Source organism: Drosophila virilis, chromosome 4 (genome assembly GCF_030788295.1).
Source record: "Drosophila virilis strain 15010-1051.87 chromosome 4, Dvir_AGI_RSII-ME, whole genome shotgun sequence".
NCBI classification, from domain to species: Eukaryota; Metazoa; Arthropoda; class Insecta; order Diptera; family Drosophilidae; genus Drosophila; species Drosophila virilis.
This window is the reverse complement of record NC_091546.1, coordinates 14,660,256-14,688,058: the sequence shown is the minus strand read 5'-3', so window position 1 is coordinate 14,688,058 and position 27,803 is coordinate 14,660,256. Positions and strand designations below refer to the sequence as shown.

At 43.2% G+C, this 27,803-nt stretch overlaps 1 protein-coding gene and 1 long non-coding RNA gene across 2 annotated transcripts; one reads left to right on the top strand and one right to left on the bottom strand.

The window, feature by feature from the left end:
• Positions 1 to 4,471: 4,471 nt before the first annotated feature.
• On the bottom strand, positions 4,472 to 6,566 carry LOC116651545 (uncharacterized). Its single transcript, XR_004304546.2, has 3 exons — positions 6,381 to 6,566; positions 6,062 to 6,313; positions 4,472 to 4,610 (listed from the first exon to the last, which is right to left on the bottom strand). It is a non-coding gene; the product is annotated as an uncharacterized lncRNA (long non-coding RNA).
• On the top strand, positions 4,581 to 27,783 carry aop (anterior open). Its single transcript, XM_002051800.4, has 4 exons — positions 4,581 to 5,931; positions 23,656 to 24,936; positions 25,870 to 26,743; positions 26,809 to 27,783. The coding sequence occupies exons 2-4, from the start codon at positions 23,715 to 23,717 to the stop codon at positions 27,074 to 27,076; spliced, it is 2,364 nt and encodes a 787-aa protein (XP_002051836.1). The 5' UTR covers positions 4,581 to 5,931; positions 23,656 to 23,714; the 3' UTR covers positions 27,077 to 27,783.
• Positions 27,784 to 27,803: the final 20 nt, after the last annotated feature.

Here is a 27,803-nt window from a genome sequence, read left to right as displayed (position 1 = left end):
CTCATAAAAAGTCGGGTTTTATGTGCGTTTCAAGGCATTTCCTTTGTCATTTTCAAGTCGGTTGTTTTTTTTTTATTATTATTTAATTTTTGGTTTTTTTTTTTTTTGGGTTCCAGGATAACTTCCTTTGCAGAATTCCCAGGCAAACCTGCCGACTGATGCTGCAATTAATTACACAGCATTTTCCATTTTTCAAGTGCTCTCCCTCTCTTCCTCCCTCTCCCGCTCTCCCTCTCTCTCTCTCTCTCTCTCTGTCTCTCTGTTGTTTTGTGCCCATTTCCACGCTTCAATCTTCAGGCTCGTCATCTTGCACTGCCTCTGCCCCGGCTGTTTGTTGCTTGTTCTGCTTTTAAACGTTTTCCAAGAAATGCAGCCAATGGCATAGACCGAGACAAAGATCGAGATGAGTTTCAGATCAAGATCGAGATCTTGCGGCCTTCTGCTGAGCGGATGTGGCGAGCATTTTCCAAGTGTGTGTGTGTGTGTGTGTTTTTCTAGCCTTGCTGCCAGCTCAGCTTGTTTCCCGCCAAATGCGGCTATCTAACAGCGTATTTCTTAGCCTTTTTTTTTTTTAATCTAAACTAAAATCCAAATTTATATGTTGACAATAGCTGAGCCATAAACCAAACTAAGCCGAACTGAACCAATTACATTTTTTGCAATGGTTAAAAGAAATCTAGCCCACATTTTGTATATAAAAATACTTAAAGTTTGCAGTATTTTCAGCACAATGGGCATTTGTTTTAATTAACACAAAACATATTTGAAAAATATTAAATATTAAAATATATAAAGCCTTTTTCAGCTAGAGCTAGAGAATATTAAATATTAAAATATATAAAGCCTCTTTCAGCTGGAGCTCTCTCTTCAAACAAACGCATATAGCCTTTTTCCCGCTAGAGCCAAACGGCTTTTATCAGCGAAATGGGCAGCACTGGTATCTAGCTGCAACTTCGCCTCGGGCGGCAACGACTTTAACTACGGATACAAAGCTGATCTACAATAAACATCCACACTCCGAGTGTGTGTGTGTGTGTGTGTGTGTGTGTGTGTGTGTGTGTGTCAGTGGATATTTAATTGATAAAATTTCACATTCCACACGTTGCAAGAGAAGCCAAAGCAGCGTCTGGGGACGCACACTCTGCTTATCCTGGCCTCGAGGATCGCCGCAGCGATCTGGCACTTCGATCGCTTCGCTTCGACTCGCCTCGACTCGGTCTCAGTTGCACAATGCACTCGTTGCATGAAATCTGAAACCTTTCAACGGAGTTAACAATGTGTGCTGCGGCGAGCAACCTGCTCGGGGCCAGGCACTTGTGGTGATCGAGCCCCGATGCGCTGCCGATCCTCGGCATATTTCCAACCCCTAAAGTTGGCACTGGGTTTGTTGCTTTGCGTTCTGCTTCGGTGCGCTAAATTAGAACACGAAACTCGCATTCCACGTTGCCATAATCCCCGGACCCGACCGGATCGGACCGAAGTGCTGAGCGCGTCGTAGATCGATTTGTGGGCGATCGTTGCACAGGTCTTTGATTTTTGATCGGTTTTTCCACGTTTCAGTTTTTTTTTTTTTTTTCTTTTTAGGCTTTTGTTCTTTGTGTCTTGCTTGAGTGCGCCCTTCAGGCGCTGGGGTTCTGGTTCCTGGGCTCGTTTCCCACGGTTTCTTCTTTCCTTTCAGCTCGTCTGGCTCATATCCTGCACACACACACACACCCAGCTGATCTCGGTTCTGGCAACTGTCAAAAGGATCCTTTATGGCGGCAAAAATCGTACAATTAGTCATTGTTGCCGGAGAGGGAATGTGTAACAATTAGGGTAACCAGGATCTGCACTTAATATCCTTTCCAAAACAATATTCAATTTAATTACTTTTACGTGTTACGAAAGGACCTTTTGTTTCACCTCCATTGGGATCGTTTTCTGCTTGAAATTCGTATCAGCTCCTGTGTAGGCGGTCCAAGGATGTTGCCGCCCCTCCCCCTCCCCCCTGCGCTCAAGGGTTTGTCTAACAAGTTGAGTTAATTATGAAACAATTTTCATTGAATCTCAATTTCGAATAAGGTGGAGAAACATCTTCTACGGAATTTATCGACATATTTGAAATATCTATGCAAAGAGTTTGTCCTGACTGACTGATTGAGAGCCTAGCTGATTGACTGACTGATTGAGAGCCTAGCTGATTGACTGACTGAAACCAGTTAAACTATCTGAATGACAAATTGATTCGATTTTTTTCCAACTGATTGACTGAGTTACTGACTTACTTTACAGTAGATTGATTGACCAGCTGACTGACAGCATGGTTTGATTGATAGACTGATTGATGGGCAAGTAAATGAGTGACTCATCAATTGACTGACAATTTTTGAATCATTTTTCGACTGACTGACTGAGCGACTAACTGATTGACTGACTGACTGAATGGTTAACTGATTGACAGTGACTGAATCATTGACTGATTGACTAATAGACGAACCCAGCGACTGACTGACTGACCGATTAATTGATAGACTTTCCAACTCATTTACTGACTGACTGATTGACCAACTGATTGATTGACGTACTAGATGATTGACCGACTGATTGACTGTTGATAATGTTGTCAGTATTAACGACTCTGTGGCATATTCATGAGGTGAAATCTTCGACTCAAGTCTTAAAAAACAGTTAAATGAACTTAAATAATATTCTATACTTAATTATAAATATAATATAGAGTACATTATCGTTGGCATTCCAATTGACTGGCGCTCCAGACATACTGGGAATATGCACACATAATACGTATACGCTAATAATTTGTGCGATTGGCAAATGACCAAAAAGTGAAGCGTCTGGAAGACTTCCGCATCGGGACAGATCGCCGGGCCCAAGCAATACTATTTATAGAGCCGACGTCTCTTTCCATCTCCCTCGCTCTCGCTCTCTCTCTCTCTCTCTTTCTGTGTCTCTCAATATTTAGAACAGGGGATTCGCAGGGTGCGCATCAAAACGGATTGTGTCTGGGCTGTTTCTATGTATGTGCGTGTGTGAGTGTGAGTCCTATGTGTGGCAAGAGCGAACTCTGGACATTGTATGTGGCATTCTATTTAAATGTATTATCTGCACTTGGGCATCGAACTTGCGACGTGCCGTGCCACAGACGAAACTTGCCAGATTGACGGCGGCAGGTTGCACACACCGATACGCACACACACACACACACACACACACGCACAGGCAAGAAAATTAAGTAAGTTGATGCCGCGTCAACTGCCACCTACGACCTGCAACCGGCACGCCTACGCGCCCATTGCGAATGGCGAACAAAAAAAAAATATAACAAGAATTGTTGCTGATCGCAGAAAATATGTTGATTGGCTCAATTGGACGACTATTTGAACTCTGAACCGCGGCCACAATCCTGCTGCCTCTCTCTATCTCTCTCTCTCTCTCTCGCGCGCGCGCGCGCTCTCAGCTGTCTCGCTCTTTGCTTATGCCAACGCACCAGAACCAACAACAACAACAACCACATCTACTAATTTGGGCCAGTGCGACAGAGAGAGAGAGAGAGAGAGGGAGAGGGAGAGTAAGCGAGGGGGGGCGTCTGAGCGATCGACGCCGTTTATGGGCATTTGACTTCAAATGTCAACGATGTTTAGGGAAACTGGTTAACGAACTTTTAAAATGAAATAAGAAAAACAAAACAAAGTAAGGAAAAAAGAAAAATCCCCAGCGCAAAAGTCAAGCGGATGCAGTGCAACGCAACTGAGCGCATCTTTAGCTACTTTTTATGGCAACCTGTCGCCCCCTCTCTCTCTCCCTCTCTCTCTCTCTCTTGCTCGCCGGCTCTCTTCTTAAGTCGTGGCCTGCTAATTTATGTAGGCAAATAAGAGTTGCTTTTTTTTAATTTTGTTTAACGGAAATGTAGCGCTGCAGCTGAGCAGTGTTGGTTAATTGAAGTTTGGGTCGACTGGTTTCTAGGGGCAGCCCACCTTCTATTAGCTAATCGATAAGCGATTGTATTCGCTTTTATCGCAGATGATTAACAAGTCAATCGACGCCCACGCCAAAATCCCACATGTATAAACAAATTTATATATGTGTGTGTATATGTGGTTATAAATAATTAAAACATTTTCGACTTGATTCGATTACTAAACACACGGCCAGAAACCCACTGAATGGAAATACATTAACAATTAGCTTATAATTATGCATATTAATTGCTCGCATCGCACGATCACCTGTATATTGACCAAGTGAATATATGACGAAAATATTTTGTTTTTTAATTAGTATAACCTCAATGTTCGTATAAAATATCTGTACCTAGGCATACATACATGTATGTATATTAAAGGAAATAAACAACGTGCAAATATTCGGAAGACAAATATTGTAAACAAGAACAAGAAAACTGAGAACAAAATCAAATAAATTGAAATTTCTTCATTTCTCTTTGGCAATGATGCTCTCTTAAATGCTCACGCTCGCGCTCGCCATGCGCTCAAATGCGCATGCTCTCTGGTGCGCGCGCGGTCTCAGTTTTCGTCGTTTGCTTTGTTTATTTCTTACTCGCATGTTTTGAGTCACAACGTAAGAAACTTTCGTGGTGAGCGGACGTGTTGCTGCGGAACAAGAATACAAAAAAAATAAAAAAAAAAATTTGTTGTACAATAATTATAATAACGAATTGTAATTGTGCAAAAATATTCTAAAAATTAATTGAATTCAATTCAATGCGCGCGCACCAACAGCAGCAAAACAAATAAACAAGTGCAGCAACAACAACAACAGCAATAATAATTTTTAAGTTGAATTTATCGCTTGACAAATCAAAACATAACAAAAATCTAACGAAAAGCCGCCGACGCCGCCGTCGACGAGAACGAGTAACAAAGCAAAGAATAGCTAAATAACTGTGTATGCCAAGTTTTCCTTTTGCGGCTGTTCTCAAATCAAAATATACAAAAACGAAATAAACAAAAATTAGGCGAACAGAGCGCAACCAAAAAAAATAAAAGAAACAACAACAACAAGTAGTGTGCAAGCAAAAGTAAAAAGGAAGCAGTTTTTTTATTGTTGTGTGCTTTCTACTTGTACGCAGCGCATGTGAAACGTGGGTGAAAAAGGGCCAAAGCAAAGAAACAAGACCAGCAACAACAACAACGACAACAACAGCAGGGACCAGCACAAGTGCAACGCGCAGCGGCTGTGTGTTTGCATGCGTAAGTGTGCGCGCGCGTGTGTGTGTGTGTGAGTGTGTGTGTGTAAGGCAGGAAGAGACGGAAGTACTTTGTGCTCTTTGTGGCTGCGGCCTGCTCTTCCTCTGTAACGTCTCCAGCTTGCGCTCGATTTGTTATTGTGTTTTGTTCATTTCTGTGCGCCATTCCCTTTTGGCGCTGACATTCGCTTGCAATGGCAAATAAGAAAACATACACAAAACACTTTTAAAGCGAGCGCAACACAGCGCAGCGCTGCGCAGCGACAAAAGCAACGGTCAACACAGGATTAACGTAACGCAGCTACCAAGTCAGTTCACAATGGCCACTTGACGTCGCGTCGCAGTAGCAGCGAACGACGACGCGTCTCAGCAGAACCAGGAAATCGGCAGTCGTCGCAGCCGCAGCAGCAGCAACAGCAGCAAAGTGCATGCATTACGTCGCGTGACGTTCGGTTAACGTAACGTTACGTAGTAGTGCAGCAGTTGTAGTTAAGGCGAGCGTCGTCAAAGAAGAAGAAGAACTGCAATCAGAAGCAACAACACATTAACATTAACAACAAGTGTAACGCGCGTTTTCTGCATCTGGACAACATATCCGCTTCCGCGTTCCGCGCTGTCGCTGAGAGCTTTAAGCTTAAAAGAACGGCAAACAGACAACGGGCATTACAATAACAACAACAACTACAGCGAACTACGTCACGGCACAGTGGAGCAAAAGCAAACAGGTAAGCAAGGAATTTACTTATTTTTAAGAAAGATATGGCAAGAAATATAATATAGGAAAACCGAAATTGATTTATACATTTTTCTAATCTACTGATAATGATAATTGAAAATGGATGTTTGAAGACTTACATTTTCTTTCCAGATTTCTAGTCGTCGTCGTTTTACAATCATTTTCCATTTTCTTCTTCCCATTTTCTTCGATGTTTGTTTGTTTCGGAAAAAGAGATTTCACTGCACACATCTTTTATACACAATCACATTTGTTTTTTCTTCAGCACGTTTTACTTGTATTTCTGACCTTCTCTCATTTCCATATGTTTTCTTTCATCTCACACTTAATGTGATACACAATTCTGTGCCTCCTCCCCTCCCGATATGGCCCTGCAAGTGTTGTCACCCGAAAAAAAATGATAAATTTTAACGTAATCTCTTTGAATTGTCTACATACGCTGCGTTTTTATTGTTTCTGTCATGTTCCGACAATCTGTACACAAATAATTAACAACGATTTCTCAGGTTTTTCTTATTTTTTGTTGAGGTCAACAAATTTCAATTCCTTCTAGCCAAGATAAATGCAACTTTGTTTGAGCCCTTTACAACACTAGAGCGCACTATCTTCATTAGATACAGTCTATTTCTAGACTGTGGATTTGTTTTACTAACTTAATAAAAAAAAAAAAAAAAAAACAGAATCTGTCGCCTAAAAATAAACATGAAATAGCTTTTTCTAAACAGTTGAAAAAAGCGCATCTTTGTCTTTATTTATTTTTCCATACGGAACTCATGATTTCACACCTCTCAAATGACACTCAGGCATTAATCAATTGAGATTAAAGCAAAACGAGGAAGAAGCACTGATGCACTGATTGTACTAAATGTACCTAACCTAGAAATGCTGTGCTTAGTTCCCATAAAGTTTACGCTATAACTGTTTTGTACACATTTCACAGTAGTCACTCGCGTATGAGAACGCCCTTAAAAAATTACTGTAATCGTAATTAAAGAATTTGTTCAGAAAATAGTTCTAATAAATACCAAAATTCATTATTTTTTTTACAGTTAATATTTCATGTTAAATATTTAATTGAAATAGTTTGGTTTTCTTTATACGTGAGGTACCACTGTACAAATATGTTGATCCATATTGAAGGCAATCGCTCGACTGGGTTTTCGGGCTCGTTTCGGGCTATTTTTCTTGGGGGTTTGGTCTGGGTTTGCTTTGGGTTCGACGGGTCTCTTGTTGCATGCACTTTTTTCTATGGAAGTGAAACAAAAGCGGAGCGTTAAGCTCCAATTGGGTTGATGTTACGGTTCTTATTTGTTGCTGTTGCTGTTGTTGTTGTTGTTCTCGCCGCCTGTTGCCGCATTTTTACTGTGTCTCTTCTGAAGCGTACGTCAGCGAAATCTTATCGCGCGGCCCGCTCTGCTGCTGCTGCAGCAGAATTCTGTTTATTTGTGCGCCTGCTGTCGCTGCCGCCGTCGACGTCGACGTCGCTGCTGCTGCTGCTGCTGCTGAAACGAATAAGCGAACAGTTCCTGCTTCTGGTATAGCTACAAACACACACTCACACACACACACACTCATAACATAAAAAAAGCTCAATCTGTTTGGGTGGCGGCGACAGCGCACCTGATCTTGCTATACACCCCTCCCCCCCATCCCTCCCTCGTTGCTCCCTTTGTGGAGAGCTAAGATTTTCGTCGATAAATTTGATTATGTGTGCGCGTATGTATGCATGTATGTATGTGCATATGTACATAAATATATATAACTGTGTGTGTGTGTGCGTGTGCGTGTTATTTATTTAACATGTTCGGCTCTCCAATTAGCGAAAAACGAAACAAAACGTAGAAATATGTCGACACATGCACACACACACGCACACAAGCACAAAACAGACATCTCTCCAACTGAAACAGCTATTTTATGGATTTCTAGCTGTGTAGAGCCATTAACTTTCCTGGTTCTCACTGTTTATACGTCCGACTGTTTGCTTCTGTCTGTGGGGCAGAAAAAGCCAGCGTAAATACAATAAATTAAATTCACTTCCGCATTGCTCCACAAAAGCGACGCAACGTAACGGGTGAGTGTGTGGCACACGTAAGAGACGCGCGACGCCTTAACGTAAGAGCAAAAGCACTAAGTGTACGGAAGCAAAACCAAAAGAGAGCGGCAGCGACGACGACGATCTTTCGGGTCAGCAGCATGGCAATTGGGGAGACACACACACACACAAAGACAATTGTTTATGTGTATGTATGGCTTGCTAGAGCAGAAACAGGTATAAAAAGTGTTCAGCGCAGCAGGTAGAAGGAGGCGGCGTAAAGGCAAAGGCTAGCAGCCCAACGAAAGAAAGAGGAAGCAAATGCCAATGCAAACGACGGCAGCAGCAGCAGCAACAACAACAGTAATATAATGAAAAGTAAAGCAATTGTGACGCTTGCTCTCTTTTGCGCTGCTCTTTAATAAATATGATCTGAGTCTGAAGGGCTTAAGGCTCGCTCAATTTAAAATGCGCATTTATTGTTGTTGTTGTCATTGCTGTTGGGGCTTGGCTGCTGTCTCAGCGTTTTGCTTCTTCTTTTTATGCTACTCAACGATCTTTGAGTCACAGTCACATACACACACACACATATACATACATGCACACGCCAACTGCACTGAGAATGAGTCGCAGTCGCAATTTTTTTCTTTTGCTGCTGCCGCTGTTGTTGTTGTTGCTGTTGTTGTTGTTTTTTCGTTTTGCCGCTGACGCCGATGACTTTTAGTTGTTTAAACTTGCATGCGGAAGTAGCGCGCATAGCAATTGTATTTGCTGGCCTGCTAGCTGTTGTTGTAGTTGTTGTTATTTGATTTTCTTGCTGCGTGTTATCGCCCAGCGCAGATGTAGCCATTGTGTGTGTGTTGTTTTTGCTGTTGCTGTTGCTGTTGCTGAGTGCTATATTGATGTTTTGCAATATGCACTCACACACTCACGTATTGTTTGAACACTTTGCACCACGCGCGCACACACACACACACTTGTTAACATTATGACAGCCACTTGTGCAGCGGCAGCAACAACAAAGACCCATTTTATAGTGCACAAAAATCACACTAACCTGAATTTGCCATAAATGTTCACAGCTTCCATTGTGCTGTCTCCAATTCGCCGCACAAGAAAGTGTGCATGTGTGTGCGTGTAAGCTATCGCCGCGTATCTTTCAACACTATTAAAAGATCGTGCGAATTCGTGTGGAAAAAAAAACACCAGCACTAAGCTTTCCTCACACTGCAGCTTATATTGCCTTTTTTTATATGCCAAACATAAAATGGGTAATAAGGGTATGATAAAAATTACACAAAGTTATATAACTGTTAAAAGAGGGAGAGAGTTAGAGTGTTCGAGCTAATAAAATAGGTTCTCTCTCTTGTGCCAAACGCAAATAAACTTGTTTTAAATATTTAATACTCCCACTGAGGTGCTTATAGATCAATAAATCCACAGGTTTCATTTTAATTGTTGCCGAAAACAAAATACGCTTTGCGTTTTGTCTTTTACAATTTTTTAATACCATCTGATATTGAATTTTGAATCGATCTTATCTATGTATATATTTTTTTTTTTTTGAAATGGTCAAATTGTTGTTTTGATGAATTTATGATTTTATAGGGTATATAAAAGTTGATGACCCGCAATTAATTGATCGAACACTTGTTATAGTATATTAAGAACCGAGTTTTATTAGTTTTAACAATGATCTTGCAATGGGGAAATGCGTTAAACAATGGCATCAATAATTTCCCGATGCACAGATAATTTCCCAGCCTCACAACAACCGCACACATTTCCCAGCACTCGATCTCGAATTCGAACTCGAACGCCGCAAAGCTGCTGAGAGAAAGAGAGCGCATAAGAGCGAGAGACGATATGCTGTTGCCATGGCCGGCGAGGAGGCGAACCAAGTAACCTGTTGTGTGAATTATGTTACGAACGTAACGTGTTTCAAAATATAGGAAGTCTTGCTTGACTTATGCCGCCGACACAACAACTGCAGCAGCAGCAGCAGCAACAACAACTACAACAACCGCTACAACAACAAAATGGCTTTTGGGGTTCAGTTTTAACGGTGCCTCCTCTTGTTGTTGCCTATTATCTAACGACGCCAAAGAGAAAGAAACAAACGAATCAGCGGGCAAAGCAACTGCAAACAACAACAATAAAAGAGCACAACTAACTAACTAACTAACTGAAAGAAAAAAAACATAGATATATGTGTGTATATGCCCGCCGTTTTCTTGTGTCTGTGGCACATTTTTAATTTTCCTTTGGAGCATGTGGCACACATACGAAGGAGCCGCAGCTGAAGAGATTTAACGCTGGTAACGAGGAAGGGGCGGTGGGGGGTACGCTGTGTGGCCAAGCAAGAAGTGGAGTAGAGTAATGTTGTGGAAAAAAGTCGCTGTTGCTCGTTGTCGATGCAACACAATTAGGTAATTTTCTTTCTACTTGCAACACTGGTAAAAAGCAACAACAACAACAACAACAACAAAAAAACCTATAGATCGCGCAAGGGGGCCAGGCTAGGGTAGGGTGTGCACGTTGCGTGGTGAGACATAACAGTTTTTCGGCTGCAGAAAAAAAAAAGAAGCGGATTGCGTAATGTCCAAAAAAGGAAGTTGCCGTCGCTTCTCTCTCGCTCTGCCTATCTCTCTCCCTCTCTCTCGCATCTTATCATGAGTAGAGCCCAGCTAAAGTAGAGTCGAAAGAAAAGTGGGATATATCTTTGGGCTCTTAAGCTACAGCTACCTGAGCCTAACTTATCCCTAGCCCAAACCTAAACCCAAACTTACCTGTTGCAACAATGAATCCCCGAACTGTTGGTGGTCCTCGCATTAATTGTTCAGCTCGAGTGCTCGATGAATTGTCTTCGACACGCCCGCGCACTTCTCCTCGCTGACCGCAACGAATTCACAATGAAAAACGAACTGCTTTTCGTAGAAAATTGCCTAGGCGGAAGGAAGAAGCGACAAACACTTGAATTTTAAGTGTAAACACACGCAAAAAAGATTGCAGCTGAGCTGTCCTTGAGTCCTTAACGTGGCATCTTCATAATCGCAATGGGTGGTCCTCCACAGAATATTTAACGTGTACAGTGTGCACTCGCTAAGTGGAACCACGCGGCGGCAAAACTAGTTTTTATTTGCGAGAAACTTTTGTTACAAAAATTGGGAAATTCAAGAATTAAGAGAATAATTTCTTATTTAAAATTGGGCGATTTCTTAAAGACAACGAATCCGCAATGAAAAACCACATTTTTTCGTGGAAAATTCGTGGATTCGTTTCACTTTTCATTCGATTAACAATCTAGCTAATCTGTCAATGCGTACAATGAAAATAAAATATTGTTATATATCATTTTGATTAAGATCTGTTAATGTTAAAGCCATTGCTTAAGACTATGCTTCCATTTCAGAAAAATTCTGAATAGCAGGAAGTTTTTACTTCCGAGCGAAAAGTGTATAAGAAATTTTCACTATATGCACAAAGTATTTATGTTTGTATTTTTAGCACTGGGAAATCGTTAATAAATCAATTTGATTTCGGCGCCCGATACCATTGATAAGGCAATGCGTTGCCCACTTATCAACAGGTGTGTGCGCGTGTGTGTGCGCGTGTGTGTGTGTGGGTGTGTGTGCGTAAGTTCCTATCGTAATCGCGCCCAATGTCTGATAAGCGCGTCAAGTGGAGGAGCAGCAAAAATTTTCAGTCGAACACGGAACGAATATTATATGTAGGGGTGGGCAGAGGATGTGACTGCAGCGTGGCGGGGCGAGCCTGAAAGGGGCTAGAGCTGTCATATAAGGGGTGCAGGTGGAGGGTGGGGTGGGGCAGACATGAACCGTAACCGGAAATGACGCCAGTTGGCAAATATTAGCTGCGCCTGGCGCAGCACAGTCTTGAGCGATACGAGCTAATCAGAATCGGAATTATTTGTTGCTTTTCTTTCTATTTTGTATTTGGGGCGAGGGATTTTCATTTGGACCTTTGGCTTAATTTTGTTGGTGTTTATATTGCGCACCACACGCAAATTTCAATTATTTTTATTGCTTTTAAATTATTTATTTATAGCCAAAAAAAAAAAAATAATAAAAGAAGAAAAGAAACCAAAAAGCGTACAAACAATTCTTTTAATCATATCGCAGCTCACAAGTGGAAATACTAGTTGTTATTATTGTTTTTTATACAACAATGAGATTTGGGGGAACACATATAGGAAGCAATCGAAAATGCGACCACTTCAGCTAAAACTAGTGCACGTAATCATGAGATATCAATTTTTGATCAATTTCATCAGGCTCTATTTGTGTTTGGCTTTCGTTTAGTTAGTTGTAGTTGAGCAGCGCAGGAACTGCATCTTAAAATATGAATTAAAGGAGGCAAGATGAACCAATTTTATAGTTCCCATAGATATTCAGGTGACAAAGGTTCATTTCGTGGGAACACTGACTGATTAGTCAATGACTGGCATTAGTTAAGATAAGCCAAACGTATCAGCTTAATTTAAATTTCGGGGAATTGCTCAGCACTTTATTTCTTTTCTTATAAAGAATACCGAAGTGTTTATAAAGATAATCAATTTTAAAGTTTATTTTACCATTTTACGTATAACATTTTCTGTTTATGTTAAGTGTTAACAGAAATTCAGCGTCAATTTAACATTTCTGTTAACAGACAAGTGTTAAGGTATTTGATACTATCCTACATAATACTATTTGATGATCGATTAAACATTTGTTTGTTTAATCGATTGATCGATATGTGTTCATTTCTGTTTGTAATCGATTAAACAGTTGGTTTTTTAATCGATTAATAAATACATATGCCTTGCTCTAGCATCATTAATGGTGCATAATAGCTCACGTCTTAAAGAAAAATGAACTACCATGAACTTAAACATGCATGTTAAATATTAACCATGAATTTTAACATGCATGTGAATGATTTTTAACATTCGGTTGCTTAACATGTATGTTAAATAATTACCATGAACTTTAACATGCATGTCAATGGCAAGAATGTTCAGTTTGTACTTTGTAGGCAATTGTCTGCTTGCCTATGTAACTGACCCTTATCATTTACTAGACCGGAGCCTACGTCATATGCGGATGCAGCTCTCGATTGCAGCTGTTGGCGACGTGCTCCACGCTGTTTATAGGCGGCCAGAGGCAGTCGGGCAGTCAGGCAGGCCCACACACTGAATTCTGATTTGTTCATTGCACTTTTAACAGATGTTGTTATTGTTGCTATTATTATTATTTCCACATTTGAGTAATGCTGATAGCAACACTTAATAATAAATAAAAAGGCGTCTATCTCTAGAGAGAGAGAGAGAGAGAGAGAGAGGGGAAGAGAGGGAGAAGGGGGAGGAGAGTTCATTATAATTAACAGTTAAAGTCGAGTGCACAATTGTGCATGCATTTTAAGTATTTACATTAAAAGCCACAAACAACAACAACAACAATGATAATTATATAAGCGCAGAGAGGAAAATGCTGGCTGAAGAAAAGCACATGATAAGCAGAACGCCTCGAGGGAAATGCACGGACAACAACTTGCCAGAGAGACAAGTGCCTGTCGAATGCCAGAACGTGGCCAACAACAGCGGCTAATGAGATAAAAAGCATATGACAAGACAAGAACTCAAGCAGACACTAACTTACTATTGTAGAGTAGCATTTTCTTTGTATTTCTTTTCTTTTTTTTTTTTTGTTTGTTTTGTGGCATCTTCAGGCTTGCCGCAGCGCCTGCAGGCCTGCGTCTCATTTGGCATTTGCTAATTATGAATTTGGCGACAATAAAAAACAGCAGCAGCAATTGCAGTTGCAGTTGATGCAGCATCTTCTCCTTGGGCTCCTTCACGGCGCTTGGCTACGTGATGTTCGTGTCAATTTTGTTGTTTGTCTTACTTGGAAATTATAATATAATCTCACCCCCTACAAAAGTTCTTTACATTTGCACATTCTGCATCAAGCAGCCGGGACAACGACTACACGTTGTCTGTATCTCGGCTTCTTGGCAATTGCCGCGGGTCTATTGTTATTGTTGCTGTTGTTATATCATTTGACACTTGGAATTGATGTTGCGGCATTCGCTTGAATTTCACTTATGACAAATGTCATCAAAATGTTTAGCTAGCTAGAAATTTGTTTAGTTGTATGCCATCCACTCGACAAATAGATGACGAGGCACACACACACACACACACAATTGCTTCTATGGTTACGTATGAATCAGTTAAAATTGTATTACGAAAGTTAAACTAATCTAGAGAGAATTGTATTATGTAATATTGAAGAAGACACGACACATCTGTAAATTGAGATCAAAGATCAGGTTGAGGATCACTTTGGAGTGTCAACTTGATCTGAAATTGAAAGAATGCGAAAAGTTTGGGTGTAGAGTGAAGAGCAGAGAGCACTGAAATATTTGACTTAGCCAGAAGGTTCTTCAACGAGGATCAGCTCGAATGTTGAAGAAGATGTTCTTATGAAGATCACATCTCAAAGATTGATCATATACTTTTGTAAGCGAAGAATGCCAAGCGTAGATCAGCTGAATGAAGATCAATTGTAGAACTGAGACACTTACAAATTTAAACGAAGTATTCCAATAGAAGATCACTTGATCTGAATTAAATTGAAGCCTTTCTAAGCTTCGCTTGGATGGAAACATTCCTAAAAGGCAATACTATTGGAAAGAAACGATCCTAGCAAAACAATGTGTTAACTTTGACAGAAACCGATCGCAATCCGAGAATGTGTTTAATTACAAGATAGTTGTAAATGTTGGCACTGGAGATCTCGTGTTGATCTGTTGTAAGACATACGTGTGACATCCATCGATTGGATGTTTGTTTATCATTCCGCAGAAAGTGCTGCTGTTTGAACAGAGAACCGAACCGAGTATCTAGACCCAGACGGAGACGATGTGCTTGTAATGATTGTGTTTTCATTTAATCAATAATTCATGTCTAATGCTTATCGCGTGTCGGGACAATACCCGGTAATTTACTTCCCATTGATTGCGATATCTATGCGCGCATGTTCGTCTATTTATATGTCTAATTTATGCTCTATTTTTGCCACATTTGCTGGCAATTTCCTGCAGTTGCTTCTAATTCAGAATACGCAGCTCGAATAACTCTAGAGAATTGCTTTTTTTGTCTTGTTTGTGCGAGCCGTTTGCTTGCGCTTCCTTTTCGCATTTGCCGAGGAAGTGACTCGATCCAATTACTTGAGGTTTTCAAGCACATACAAATGCCTTCTGTTCATCTAGGCAGTGCACAAATTGCCGCAGAATCTCGCCCCACCTTTTCGCCTGGCCCCTCCTGCCGCAGCAGTTACCTGCCAAGACTTGATTGTGATTATAGACATCGTCGCTTGTTCGGTTCCACGTCGCCGTCTCTCTGCCTTTTTGTACATCCGCTTCCGCATTTATTAAGTGTCTTTCCAGCGACGCGCAAAATGCTCCACGGCCCGAGCTTAGAACGTTTTTACAATTCAGGTTTTTTCGCCAGCCAGCCAGCCAGTCAGCCAGCCGGCCAGTCAGCTAACAGGGGCTTTGTTTCTGCCCAGTTTTATTTCTTTTCGTATACCCTGTAACCATAAATTGGCCAATAAGGGGCATGATCAGTGATGAACTCTTAAAAATTAAGCGGATCGATAGATCGGTATTTAAATTAATTTGATCTTCGTGGGAAATCGAAGTCAAAGCCATAAAAGTAATTGTTTTCCTTATCAACATCCAAAACTTGAAACAAAACAAGCTCAAGTGCATTTAAAAGTGAATGGAAATTTAGATATTACAAGATAAGCATCCAAGATAAGCTAAAGATATTGTCTATTAAACGACATGTCGATCGATCGTAAAATTCGATTGTAGAGTTTAAATTGGAATGGGCTCAATCTTGATAGGGCATCTGTTTCCAGTTGTTCGATTCCTAGACAAATTGAGCTCGGAGCACAGGGTAACTTTTAGTCTTGCCTAAATAACTCTTGGCCGTTTTTTTTTTTTTTTTTTCATTTTTTCAAGCTTCAACTTTTTGCATTGCTCTCTGTAATTAAGATGCGAGGCGCGATCGTCGTCGTCGTCGGAGCGATCAGATCATGCCAAAGTTCTTTTCACGTTCGACTTAACCGAAGCGCTCGGCGGTTAGTTGGGCAGGGGGAGGAGCTGCAGCTGGCCTGGCAGCATGCATGCCTAGATTCAAGCAATGTGCTTGATTACCAGCACAAATACTAACTACCGGTTTAGATTGCCGACCAGATATAGTTAGCCGGACTCGAATCGAATCGACTTGACTTGACTTGACTTGGCTTTTGGCTTGGTGCGAGCTGCTTGGATGCTCACATCCGTGCTGGGCGCTGATCTAATTGACCATTTGCGGGCACAGGAAGCTGACTCGCTTGTCAAGATCAATTGGCCAAAAGAGAGAGAGAGAGCGAGGGGAGAGAGGAAAGAGGGGAGCAGTCGAAGAAGGAAGTCAATAGACCAAAGAGTCCATGCGATTTCAAGTCCAAGACAAGTTTGTTTTGGGCAAAGCAAACATAGCAGCTGCCTTCCTGCCACGATCTATACACACACACACACACACACACACGCACACACATTCATATATATATATGTATATATTATATATGTGTAGATGTGTGTGCGTATCTATGAGTTTGCCTTATCTTATCTGGGCATATTTGTTATAAACTTACTGAAAAGAAACCTCAAGCAAATCGTAAACATTTCGTAATACATATAAACATTATAGTGGAAGTGTGGCACACACACACACACACACACACACACGCACACACATGTCAGCAACGGAACATGTTGTATCTATATCTCTGTTTCTTGTCTATATCTTGGCCGCTATCAAAGCGTCGACAGCCAAGACGACAACAAGTAATCCTAGTTTACAAATATCAGCCATAACCAACCCCGCGACAAGGCCCATGCCGTTGCGAAGGTGCACCAGGTGTGCGTACGTGTGTGCGTGTGTGTGTGTGTGTGTAAGTGTGCTGCTTATCAAAAATCTGCTTGATGGACTAGGTTCAGGGGCGCTTTTCTCCGATTATGCAGAGAATGTAGATGTATATAGAATAGTAAAAGATATATATATAATAGTATTATAAAGTATGTTAATAAAGTCTAATAGATGGAGTCTCAATAAGCTTAAGATCTATGGGTTAGTCTCTTTCACTAAAACAAAGCTGAGCAACTACATATTGCATTGTAGTTCATATTATTCCCATCAAATAATTCGAAGTACGTAATCGGGTTTTATCCTGTTGCAATCCAATTGCAGCTGTGCTCTGGAACAACACGGAAGCATAGCGCATTAAGCAACATCAATTGAATCGCACTGACCCGAACCTTAACCCGACCCCGACTCACACTTGCTGGGCGACAACATTGCCTTATTAAGTTAGACTTGAGGGTGAGACCATGCGAAGTGGGGCTGCTGATTGTACGAGAGGGTAGTGCGAGCAAATTGCAAAAGCTGAAACAAACAGTTGCGACTAATTGAATATGATGGGCACAAGTGATGAAAACTCCTCTCCAGAAACATGACCGGCACATAAGCGTGGCAAGCGCAACATTTGTGAACCCTTCTCGAGCGTTTGATGAACTCATCGCATGAACTGAAAAAAAAAAAATAATATATATATATATATGATTACAGAGCTCGGTTAGGTAGATATATGTGGCTACCGACGGCGATGATGCTGCTGCTTTTATTATGGCAGCCCGGCTAATGCTAATGCTAATGCTCATCATGATGATCGTGCTGATGATCATTATAAAAAGTCTGGCTCGGTTTGCATATTAAAAGATACGCAAAAGGTTATCGAACGTTTGATATCATTAAGCATTTTTCGTATTCAGCTTTCTGTCTTGTCTAACCTATCCGACAGCTACAACTCATATCATTAGAGAGAGAGAGAGCGGGAGGGGGGAGCGGGATCCCCACACAAAATAAAATCAAATAAAAGATATGCGCAGAGCATAAAAGATGAGAACCATGAGCCAGCAGAAAAGCCACAGCTCCACATTAGAGCAAACATGCACGTAATGCGCCCCAAAAAAAAAAAAAAAAACATTTATAAAAAAATGTAACATTAAAAAAAATAAAGAGGAAAAGATTTGTAAAGACTGCTTGAGGTCAGGCAAGGGTCTGGCGCGATCTTGTCGCGCGATCAACAACTAATAAACCCGACTAAAGTGTGAGGATCTCTGGCGAGACTTACAGAACAGATCATTAGATGGAAAAAAACAAAGAAGAAGCTGACTAGTTCCATGGAAACGCTCGCGGCTGATCGCGACTGATCGTTGATCGTTGCGATCAGGTTTGCTCAGCCGTCTCTTGCTGCTGCTTCACGCTGCTTCTCCCTGCTCCTCCGTTCACATCAAGTGCGTAACGATGATTGATTTGGTTGCTTGAGAGCGTTTGCCTGCTTTCTGCTGTGTTCGCATGGCTGACGATCAGCGATCAGTCCGTCCGTCCGTCCGTCCGTCCGTCCGTCCGTCTTGGGGCTTGTGTGTGCTCCACAAAAAAGTGCCTACGGCGCTTTAAACAAACAACAACAACAACAGAAAAAAAGTGACGATCTAGACAGAAATTGAACCGTAGACCGTTTGGGAAGCTCTGCTTCTTGCTTGTGCTGTTGTCGCGATCGCGCGAAGAAGAACCCGGAATTGGCGTCTTTTTTCTGCTTCTCCACATATACAAATATATATATATATATATTTATATATATTTGTGGTTTATATATGCTCAGCAATAGCATACGCTCACGCGCTTGTTATGCACGATCAGCTCAACCTCTATTTGTATATAGCATATATATCTATATCTGTATCTGTATCTGTATCTGTGTCTGTATCTGTGTGTGTGTGTTTTCGGGTTTTTCGGGGGGGAGTTAGGCTCTGATTTTTACTTGTCTATTGTTGTTGTTTCTTTAATATATGCGCTGAATATGTATTTGTTTTGTCTTCTTTTTTTTTTTTCTTCTTCTACTCGGAGCAGTTATAAAGCAAAGCAGGTCGTTGACTTGGTTTTGAATTTTTGTGCTTATTAATTGAGTATTTGATATGCCGGAATATGGCGAACCAATGTTCATAACATATTATAATAGTAGACACACGTGCACGACACACGATCATACCCTGTAATAATTTATAATGGGTATATTGCAAGAGTATGGCTCCATCTGGCCATGTCGCTATGGCCCTTCATTTCCAGGGAATTTTAGAGAACATATAAAGTTTCAGATATCGATAATTCCTCCCTCGCATCAATAAATATCTATGCTCAGCCCCTCATCAGATATAGATTACTTATGAGATACCCTTTCCCTTTACGACAAAAAATCAAAGGTTTTTCTTTATAGACTGAAAGTTTCAAAGCGATCGGACCACAGTTACCGATGTTACCGAAAGAATGGAGTTTTCTTAACCTGAGATAGAACTGTTTCAACCTAGCATAGGGTAACCCTTAGTCGGGCTAGTTGGGCCACTTTTGTTTATTTGTATTTACTGTGCGTTACCCTAGGCTCATTGAATTTCATGTAGGGTCCACACAATAGACAGCCTTCGGATCAGATCCTTCTTAGGGGTTGCTTTTGGCTGTCGCACTTGAGAATTGTGCGCAGTTGATAAAAAGAAGAAGAGCTCATAAAAGAGATCAAATGTCAACTGGCAACACATGCGGATCGAAGGAGCAGAAGGAATTCCAAGAAGTATCTACAAGATGTAAGTGCATCCGCAGGTACGCATTTCCTTTCCGCTCGCCCCCCCGCCGCCGCCGTCGACGAGCCTCTTATATCAATTGCTGAGCACTCGACTACCTGCTGCTCGCTCAGGGTTCGGTTCGGGTCCGGGTCCGGGTCCGGGTCCAGGTCCTACGGCCATCATTAACAGTTCAGCATCTGTGAGTGCGTGAGCGAGAGAACAGATAACATGGTAGTTGCCTTGTTCACTCTCTCTTGCTCTCTCTCGCTCTCTCCCTCTCTCTCGCTGTGCAGCTGTGCATACGAACTGGCCGTTAATCTTAATGCGCCGTGGCGGCTGTCGCTTCTGCCTTTTTATGTTATCAGATTTTTCTTATTCTTATTTTCTCATCGCGTTCTTCTACTGCGCAGCAGCAACAGCCACTTGATGCACACAGCCAGTGGCGTCGTCGGCGACGGGGGGCATTGTGCCGGGTAGGATGTGCCTACGGAAATTACTCATTAACTTGCAAAGCATTCGGCACGATTGCACTTGGGTGAATCACCACGAAGAGCCCCGCTGCGCCTAGTCTAGGGTCCACTTGTCAGCCAAATGATAGATCAAATGTCTGCCGTGTATCCTCTTCAAATTGCTCACAAACCACGCACTTGACAGAGATCGAGAGGTTTACAATGCAATTAACAGTTATGCAGGAAATGCATTTAGGACTAGTTAGCTAGAGAAGATAACTAAATAATGCAGGATCTATCGAATTGCAGATCTTCTGAAAATTAAGATTAAGATTAAATCGATGAATCTATGGGAAATATAGACTTGTTGCTATTTTTGGTAATAATAATACCACATTGAGAAGTTTCTTGAAAGTGCCAATTGGTATTTCCATTGTGAACTGATTTTCTTACAATTTCATCATTTGTTCAAGTTCTGCACTTTGTGGAACTGAACCTGATCCGTTGTTTGCGTAGTTCGGAACTAGTTCTTTATAGATGAATCGACATGTAGCTATTTATAGCTCTCATAAACAGGATGCCAGCTAAATAGGAAGGTCGCTTACAGAGCATTTAAATCGAACTAGAAACACGAAGAAATAAATAATCGTTATATAAACATATATACCAAATTAAAATACTTAATCGAAGTATATATACAAAAAAAATCGATATATTATCAAAAGCAATTTCTATACAGGATGCCCGCCTGCCTGCATAGTTTCCTTGGCCATTTTTCCAACGGCCCCATTTTCTTGTCTGGCATTTCCGATCCCACGCCCAACCAAGCCGCCCCCCGCTGCTGCCCTCGCCTATCTTCAGTCAATTTCGCTAAAAGCGGAAATCTCTGCACAAGCAAAAATTCTTTTGCACACACACACACACGCTCAGGCAGGCGCACACATACAAACAGACATTCCTTTGGCCTCCTCTCTCGCTCGCACTCTCTTCGCAGTGCAGTTTTCTACGAGTTTTACCTTTTACATTTCTTATTTGCTGTCGCCTTTGTTGCTGCTGCTGCTGCTGTTGTTGTTGTTGTTGTTCTGAGATCTCTGCTGCGGCGGCTGCGCTGCTGCTGGCATTTTTCTAAACTGATCGTTTTATAATTTTCGTTTGTAATTTCCGTTGAAACCGGTTCGCCATCATCCGCATACCTAACTACCTGTGCCTGCTGCCTGCTCCCCGGCCCCTATACCCTGTCTGGTGCCCCCCTAATGCCTGTGTGTTCGTTCTTCAAGCCGCGCCTCCTTCGCCGTCGCTGCCGTCGCTTGCTGTCATCTTCGCTGGCTGAGATTTAGAATACACACACACACACATGCATGTACATATGTGGTGTATGTGTGAGTATGTGTTTGCGTGTATTTATATTCTTATTCTTCTCGCATTGCGTGCCTCGTTTTGTGTTCTGCTTCTGCCTTCTTTCACTTTGTACTGTTGTTGTTGTTGCTTTCTGGTATGATGAACATTCATTTGTCATTTTACTACGTGCCACCGACTGGTTGAATGTTTATTTGTACATTGTTGTTGTTGTTGTTGTTGTTTTTCTCGGAGCGAACGAACATGTGTGTAGTACAATATACATATGAATTTATTTTAGTCAAATTAAACCATATGTTGTTGCGGCAACCAAAATAACACGTAGGATCGCCTATACATATGTATGTATATGCGTGCGTGTGCGCGTGTGTGTGTGTACACAATCAGCAGAGGGCAGCAGCACCTCTTAAACAAAACAAATAGACCCCCTCTAAGTAAAAGACATGTACACAATAAAAAAATACATATGTATGTGTATAGTATATGTACATACAAATAAACATGTGTATATCCCACAGTGCGGCCAGTGATCATCATCATCAACATCGTCATCGTCATCTTTTTCATCTGCTGTGCCTGTCTTCTCCTGCTTCTTGCTTAACAACAACAACAACAACAAACAAAACCAGCAGCAGCATGCAAGCAATATTTATTGCTCAGCCGCTCTCTCAGTTGGCCTACTGGCATCTCGCTCGCACGCATTTGAGCTGTACCTTAAGTAAATTTCTTTACTCACTTGTTGAAATGCTTCCCGGAGAATGAGGAAGTTTCGTTGCTGCTGCTGAGCTGAGAGCGAGATGAGATAAATTTTAATGTACATGTGTGCATGTGTGTACGACTGGGCAATGTCTGAACGCGCGGCCATAATACAGGGTGCGCCTGTAGCTGCTTCTTGAAAATTGGCTTGTTGCTCTCTTTACCCACTGTCGGATTTATTAGTTGTCGTTGCGCCAACGTCTTTCACCCGCTGTTGCTGCTCCGTCGCTGCTGATTTGGAAACGGGTTTTGTGTATGGAATGTGCACTTCCGTTTGCTGTTGCCGCCACCGCCGCCGCCGCCGTTGTCTGCTGCTGCTGCTGCAGTGATATGCCCGGCAAGCCCAGGCCCAGGCCCAGACCCGGGGTAAATGGGTACGGCTTTCAAGTTTCGTAAAGCACACCACAGCACACCTCCCCGCCGCATACACACCCCCAACTTGACTGCTGTGGCATCAATACATTTGTTTATGTTGAAATCTTACAGCGACTGATCACGCCAAAGATATGCATAAGTATGTGTGTGCCTTGCTCCATGTGTTGTCCATTTGTATGTGTACACACAAACAGTATGTATGTATGTGTGTGTTTTGCTTGTTGGTGTTTGCTTTGTACACATCCGGAATAGTAGCGTCAGCGGCGATGCCGATGCCGATGCCGACGCCAACGCCAACGCACATATTTATGGCAATTACCATATTGAGCAATTTTCAATTAAAAAAGCTCGATTTCGATGCGTATTTACATACACAGTGAAAGCTCACTTCAGCGGACTTCCACTGTCGTTCTATTAAGAAAGATGACCGCTTAAAAGAGTTGCGGAAGACTTAACAAAAAAAAAAAAAAACACTGGAAATTTTTGACCGGCTAAGAGAGAAATATATGCACGTATGAGTGTTGCTGTTTATTGGAAGTGCTTCCACTGTATATAATATATCGATGCTGTGCTATTGGAACGATTGTATTGAAACACGTAGCGCATGCGTTCTATGCCGATCGTTTTCTGCGGGGGTGCTTATTGTGAGGGTGTGTGTAGTGTGAGAGCGAGAGCAATAATGAGAGCAAATGCCGCTAATATAATAATAGTGAGCGCGCATGTGTGCGTGTGAGCGTGTTGCGTATTGATTCTGACTCACGTCTAGCTGCTCTTCTCTCTCGCTCGCACGCACTCAGCTGCCTGTGGAGTTGATTTGTTTATGAAGAAATTTGATTTGCTTGGAATGCAAATGTCTGCTATCTTTCGCGCCGTGTGCGAGCATGTGTGTGTGTGTGTGCGTGTGAATATATAAGGTGATTGAGTATATATGTAATTAAATACAGGGTGATTATGCACATCCTTGCGCTGTATCAACTTAAAAACTAATGCCACATCATTTTGTCACTCTTTGCAGATTAATCCTAATCTTGTGGCTTGGGCTTCGATTAGAATACACACACACAGCGCGTTTGCATGTCCAAAATGAAAATGCTTCCAGTACAGCTATCACTGAATCCGCTCAATCCCAGCATCTGGAGCGATGTCATCTGGCGCTGCCCGCCGCCGCCCTCCAGCCAGCTGGCGGAGCTGAAGACCCAGCTGCCGCCGTCGTTGCCCTCGGATCCGCGTCTCTGGAGCCGCGACGATGTGCTCGACTTTCTGCGCTTTTGCGTGCGCGAATTCGATCTGCCCAAGCTCGACTTTGATCTCTTCCAAATGAACGGCAAGGCTCTGTGCCTGCTGACCCGCGCCGATTTCGGGCATCGGTGTCCCGGCGCCGGCGATGTTCTGCACAATGTGCTCCAGATGCTCATCATCGAGTCGCACATGATGCAATGGCATCTGCCCAATAGCCCCGTCACGCCCACCGGCCGTTATCCGCTGTCGCCGCACAGCCACCCGCCGACGCCCACCTGGCCGCCGCTGAACGCGCCGCCCGAGACCAGCAATCCCTTCCACAGCAACAGCAGCGCCGCCGCCCACATGGCGGCGCATCACTTCATGGCGCCCAATTCCGTCACGCTCAGCCCGCCGCCCTCGGTCGACTCGCAGGCCAGCAGTCCGCCCCAGCCGGCTGCCTATCAAAATGGCGGCGTCGCCCTCTCCAATGCTGCTGCCGGCACAACAACGGCCACGACGAGCGCCGCTGCCGCAGCCGCAGCCGCAGCCGCCGCCGCCGGCTCCTCCAGCGGCAGCAGCACGGCCAGCAATGGATCTGCCTTGAACGGCTGCGTCCAGCCCATGAAGGGCATCAGCAGTGCCAGCAGCAATCACTCCGACTCCGAGGAGGAGTACTCCGAGCCCAGCAACAACAACAACAACAACAACAGCGGCAGCAAGGCGAATAATCTGACAACGGGTCCGCTCTCCTACAGCGCTGCCGGCAGCCCGCCGGGCACGCCCATACACAAGGACATGAAGCCCAATTGGACGCAACAGTTGACCAACAGCTTTGTCAACTCCTGGTCACAGCAACAGCAGCAACAGCAACAACAACAGCAACAACAGCAACAGCAACAGCAGCAACAACAGCAGCAGCAGCAACAACAACAATCAAAGCAGCAGCTGACGCTGGACAACACAGGCGGCGCGGTGTTGGCGCCGGGCGGAGGCTCCATCTCGGCCCCGACGACGCCCAGCTACATGTACAAAGCGAAGCGGGAATTCTTTCCCGAGAACTCGGAGCCGAATACAAGTGAGTTGATGCATTCATTTAGATCACGATCGATTTGTTGATATCGGAATATTGTTAGTTATCGATACACGAGTATATGTTATCGATAGCTGGGCATATGTTATCGATAAAACACGGCAAATAAGTTTAGATGAAATAGGAAATTAGATTTTTCATTTTTTTCGATTTGTTAATATTGGAATCTCGTTAGTTATCGATATGTGGGTATATGTTATCGATAAACGCCTCAAATAACTTTCGATAAAATGGGAAACTAGATTTATCACATTCATTTGATTGCAGTGGAAACATTGGATTCATATAAAAAGCACTCTTACCTACCTTTCCTTACCTTACCTTACCTGCTGTTCCATTACCAACTATTCCCGTATACTTAGTGTTCCATTTCCAGTCCTAGGGATAACGTTGCATTCTCATAAATAAGTGTTCCAATACCAATAATTCCCATTTATAGTGTTCCACTGATTCCACTGGAATAGAAACAATCGGGGGATAGTGTATATTCACTTTTTAGCTGTAAAGATTTACTGGGTTTAAATACTTGCCTGAAAAGCAATCCATGGGAAAACATGGCATTCTCATAACTAAGTGTTCCATTATCAATTGTTCCGCTTGTTGCAAATCGCCGCTTTGGCAGTTTTCTGAAACGATTTAAAAGTTTAAAAGTCGAAAGTAAACGTGTTTCATTCCAAATGTTACCAAGTGTTCCATTCCCAATTGTTCCGCTTGTCGGAATTCGTCGCTTCGATCGTCTGCAACGATTTAATAGGTTAAAAATCGAAAGTAAACGTGTTTTCTTTCGAATGTTACCAAGTGTTCCATTCCCAATTGTTCCGCTTAGCGAAAGTCGAAAGTAAACATGTTAGTTATCGATCTGGAATTCTTATTTATCGATCACTTTTGAAGCGTACTAATCGATATCCTCTTCCACAGATGGCCGCCTCCTGTGGGACTTCCTGCAGCAGCTGTTGAACGACCGCAACCAGAAGTACAGCGATCTGATCGCCTGGAAGTGCCGCGACACGGGCGTCTTCAAGATCGTCGATCCCGCCGGGCTGGCCAAGCTGTGGGGCATCCAAAAGAACCATCTGTCGATGAACTACGACAAGATGTCGCGCGCCCTGCGCTATTATTACCGCGTCAACATTCTGCGCAAGGTGCAGGGCGAGCGGCATTGCTATCAGTTCCTGCGCAATCCCACGGAGCTGAAGAACATCAAGAACATATCCCAGCTGCGCCAGACGACGACGCCCGTGGTGGGACCAGGTGCCGGTGCTGCTGCTGCCGGTGCGCCAGGCCCAACGTCCAACCAGGTGGGCAGCCAGGCGCCCGCCAGTCCCAGCTGGACGCAGCAGCAGCAGCAGCAGCAGCAGCAGCAACAGCAGCTGCAGCAGTCACCACAGCGTCCGGCCTCGAGAAACGGTCCCAACATGTCGCTGCCCACTGCGGCGGCTGTGGCAGCGGCTGCGGCCGCCGCGTACGGCCCGCAGCCGACGTCGCCGCTCTTCATGCACGCCTTTCACTATCTGTCCGCCAATGCGGCGGCCGCGGCAGCAGCAACAGCTGCCCAGCCGCCCGGCTCGCCAGCCGGTGTGCAGTGCCTGACGCCCGGTGCGCCCGTCTCCGGGCCCGGCGACAAATTCCAATTTCATCCGCTGAAGCTGGAGAATGGCGGCGACAGCGCTGGCGAGGATCTGAAGCCGACCGATCTGAGCGTGAGCAGCAAAAGCGCCGCCGCCAGCAGCAGCAGCAGCAGCAACAACAACAACAATAATAACAACAACAGCCACAACGAGGATTGCTATCCGTAAGTAGCAGCAGCTACACCCAAGAGGCCCACATGCTAATCCCAACCATGGACCTCTATTGTAGGCTCATACGCAATGCCGACGGCCTGACCACCATCAAGCTGATACGCTACAACGAGCAGCCGGAGCTCAAGACGGAGGCAGTCGAGCAGGGAGCTGCTCCTGGTGCAGCTGCAGCTGGTAGCAGCAGCAGCGCGACCGGCTCACCCAGGCCCATGGATGCAGTCGAGCGGGAACGGGAGCGGGAAAGGGAGCAGCAATCGCAGCCTGTGCCCATGGACAGCGAATGCAATGGCAGCGAGGAGGCGGCGGCATTTAGGCATATGCATTAGGCACAACCACCCACCCACCCATCCACACACACACACACATGCACAGATGCACTATGACAATCAGCCACACCCACACACACGCCCACAACTTTACCTGAGCAATAAATGCAGCTGCCTTTGGGACCAGCCAACAACAATAACAACACACACACACACACTCTCATTACCTTTTGTACATACCAACACACACACACACAGACACACGCACATACACACCTGCGCACACACGCACACCTTATGCGCACGTGTGTGTGTGTGTGTGTGTTAATTAGCGCCTAGTTTTTGTCTGTCATTTCAAAAGGCAGCCTTAAATATTTAATTTAAATACACATTTTATACATTTAAATCTATGCATAAGTTACACACACACACACACACAGACGCACACTCACACATTTGTAATTTGATTATATTTAAGTAGTTTTTCTTATTTGGATCGGCGCAGCGCAGCCTTCAACGATTTACAGAGTTATGTGCCAATTTTTCTACATAATAAAACTAAGCTTAACAATTATTAAATTTAAAAAACAAACACACACCGACACACACCAACACACACAAACACACACACACCTTAGCCTGTAAGTGTTGTCACCTTTGAGCTTTACAATGTTGCCTCAACAAATGGTTTCACGTAACATGGAAAACAAAATTGTTAGAAAATATATACAAAAAAAAAAAAATAAAAAAAAAAAAATAAACAAAAATGAAAGAAATTAATATAAAA

Excerpts from the sequence above, each read along its gene's own strand:
- aop (XM_002051800.4), top strand. The coding sequence starts at position 23,715 with ATGTCCAAAATGAAAATGCTTCCAGTACAGCTATCACTGAATCCGCTC. Across the intron at positions 24,937-25,869 it reads GAACTCGGAGCCGAATACAA|ATGGCCGCCTCCTGTGGGAC; the intron begins GTGAGTTGATGC and ends CCTCTTCCACAG. Across the intron at positions 26,744-26,808 it reads CACAACGAGGATTGCTATCC|GCTCATACGCAATGCCGACG; the intron begins GTAAGTAGCAGC and ends CCTCTATTGTAG.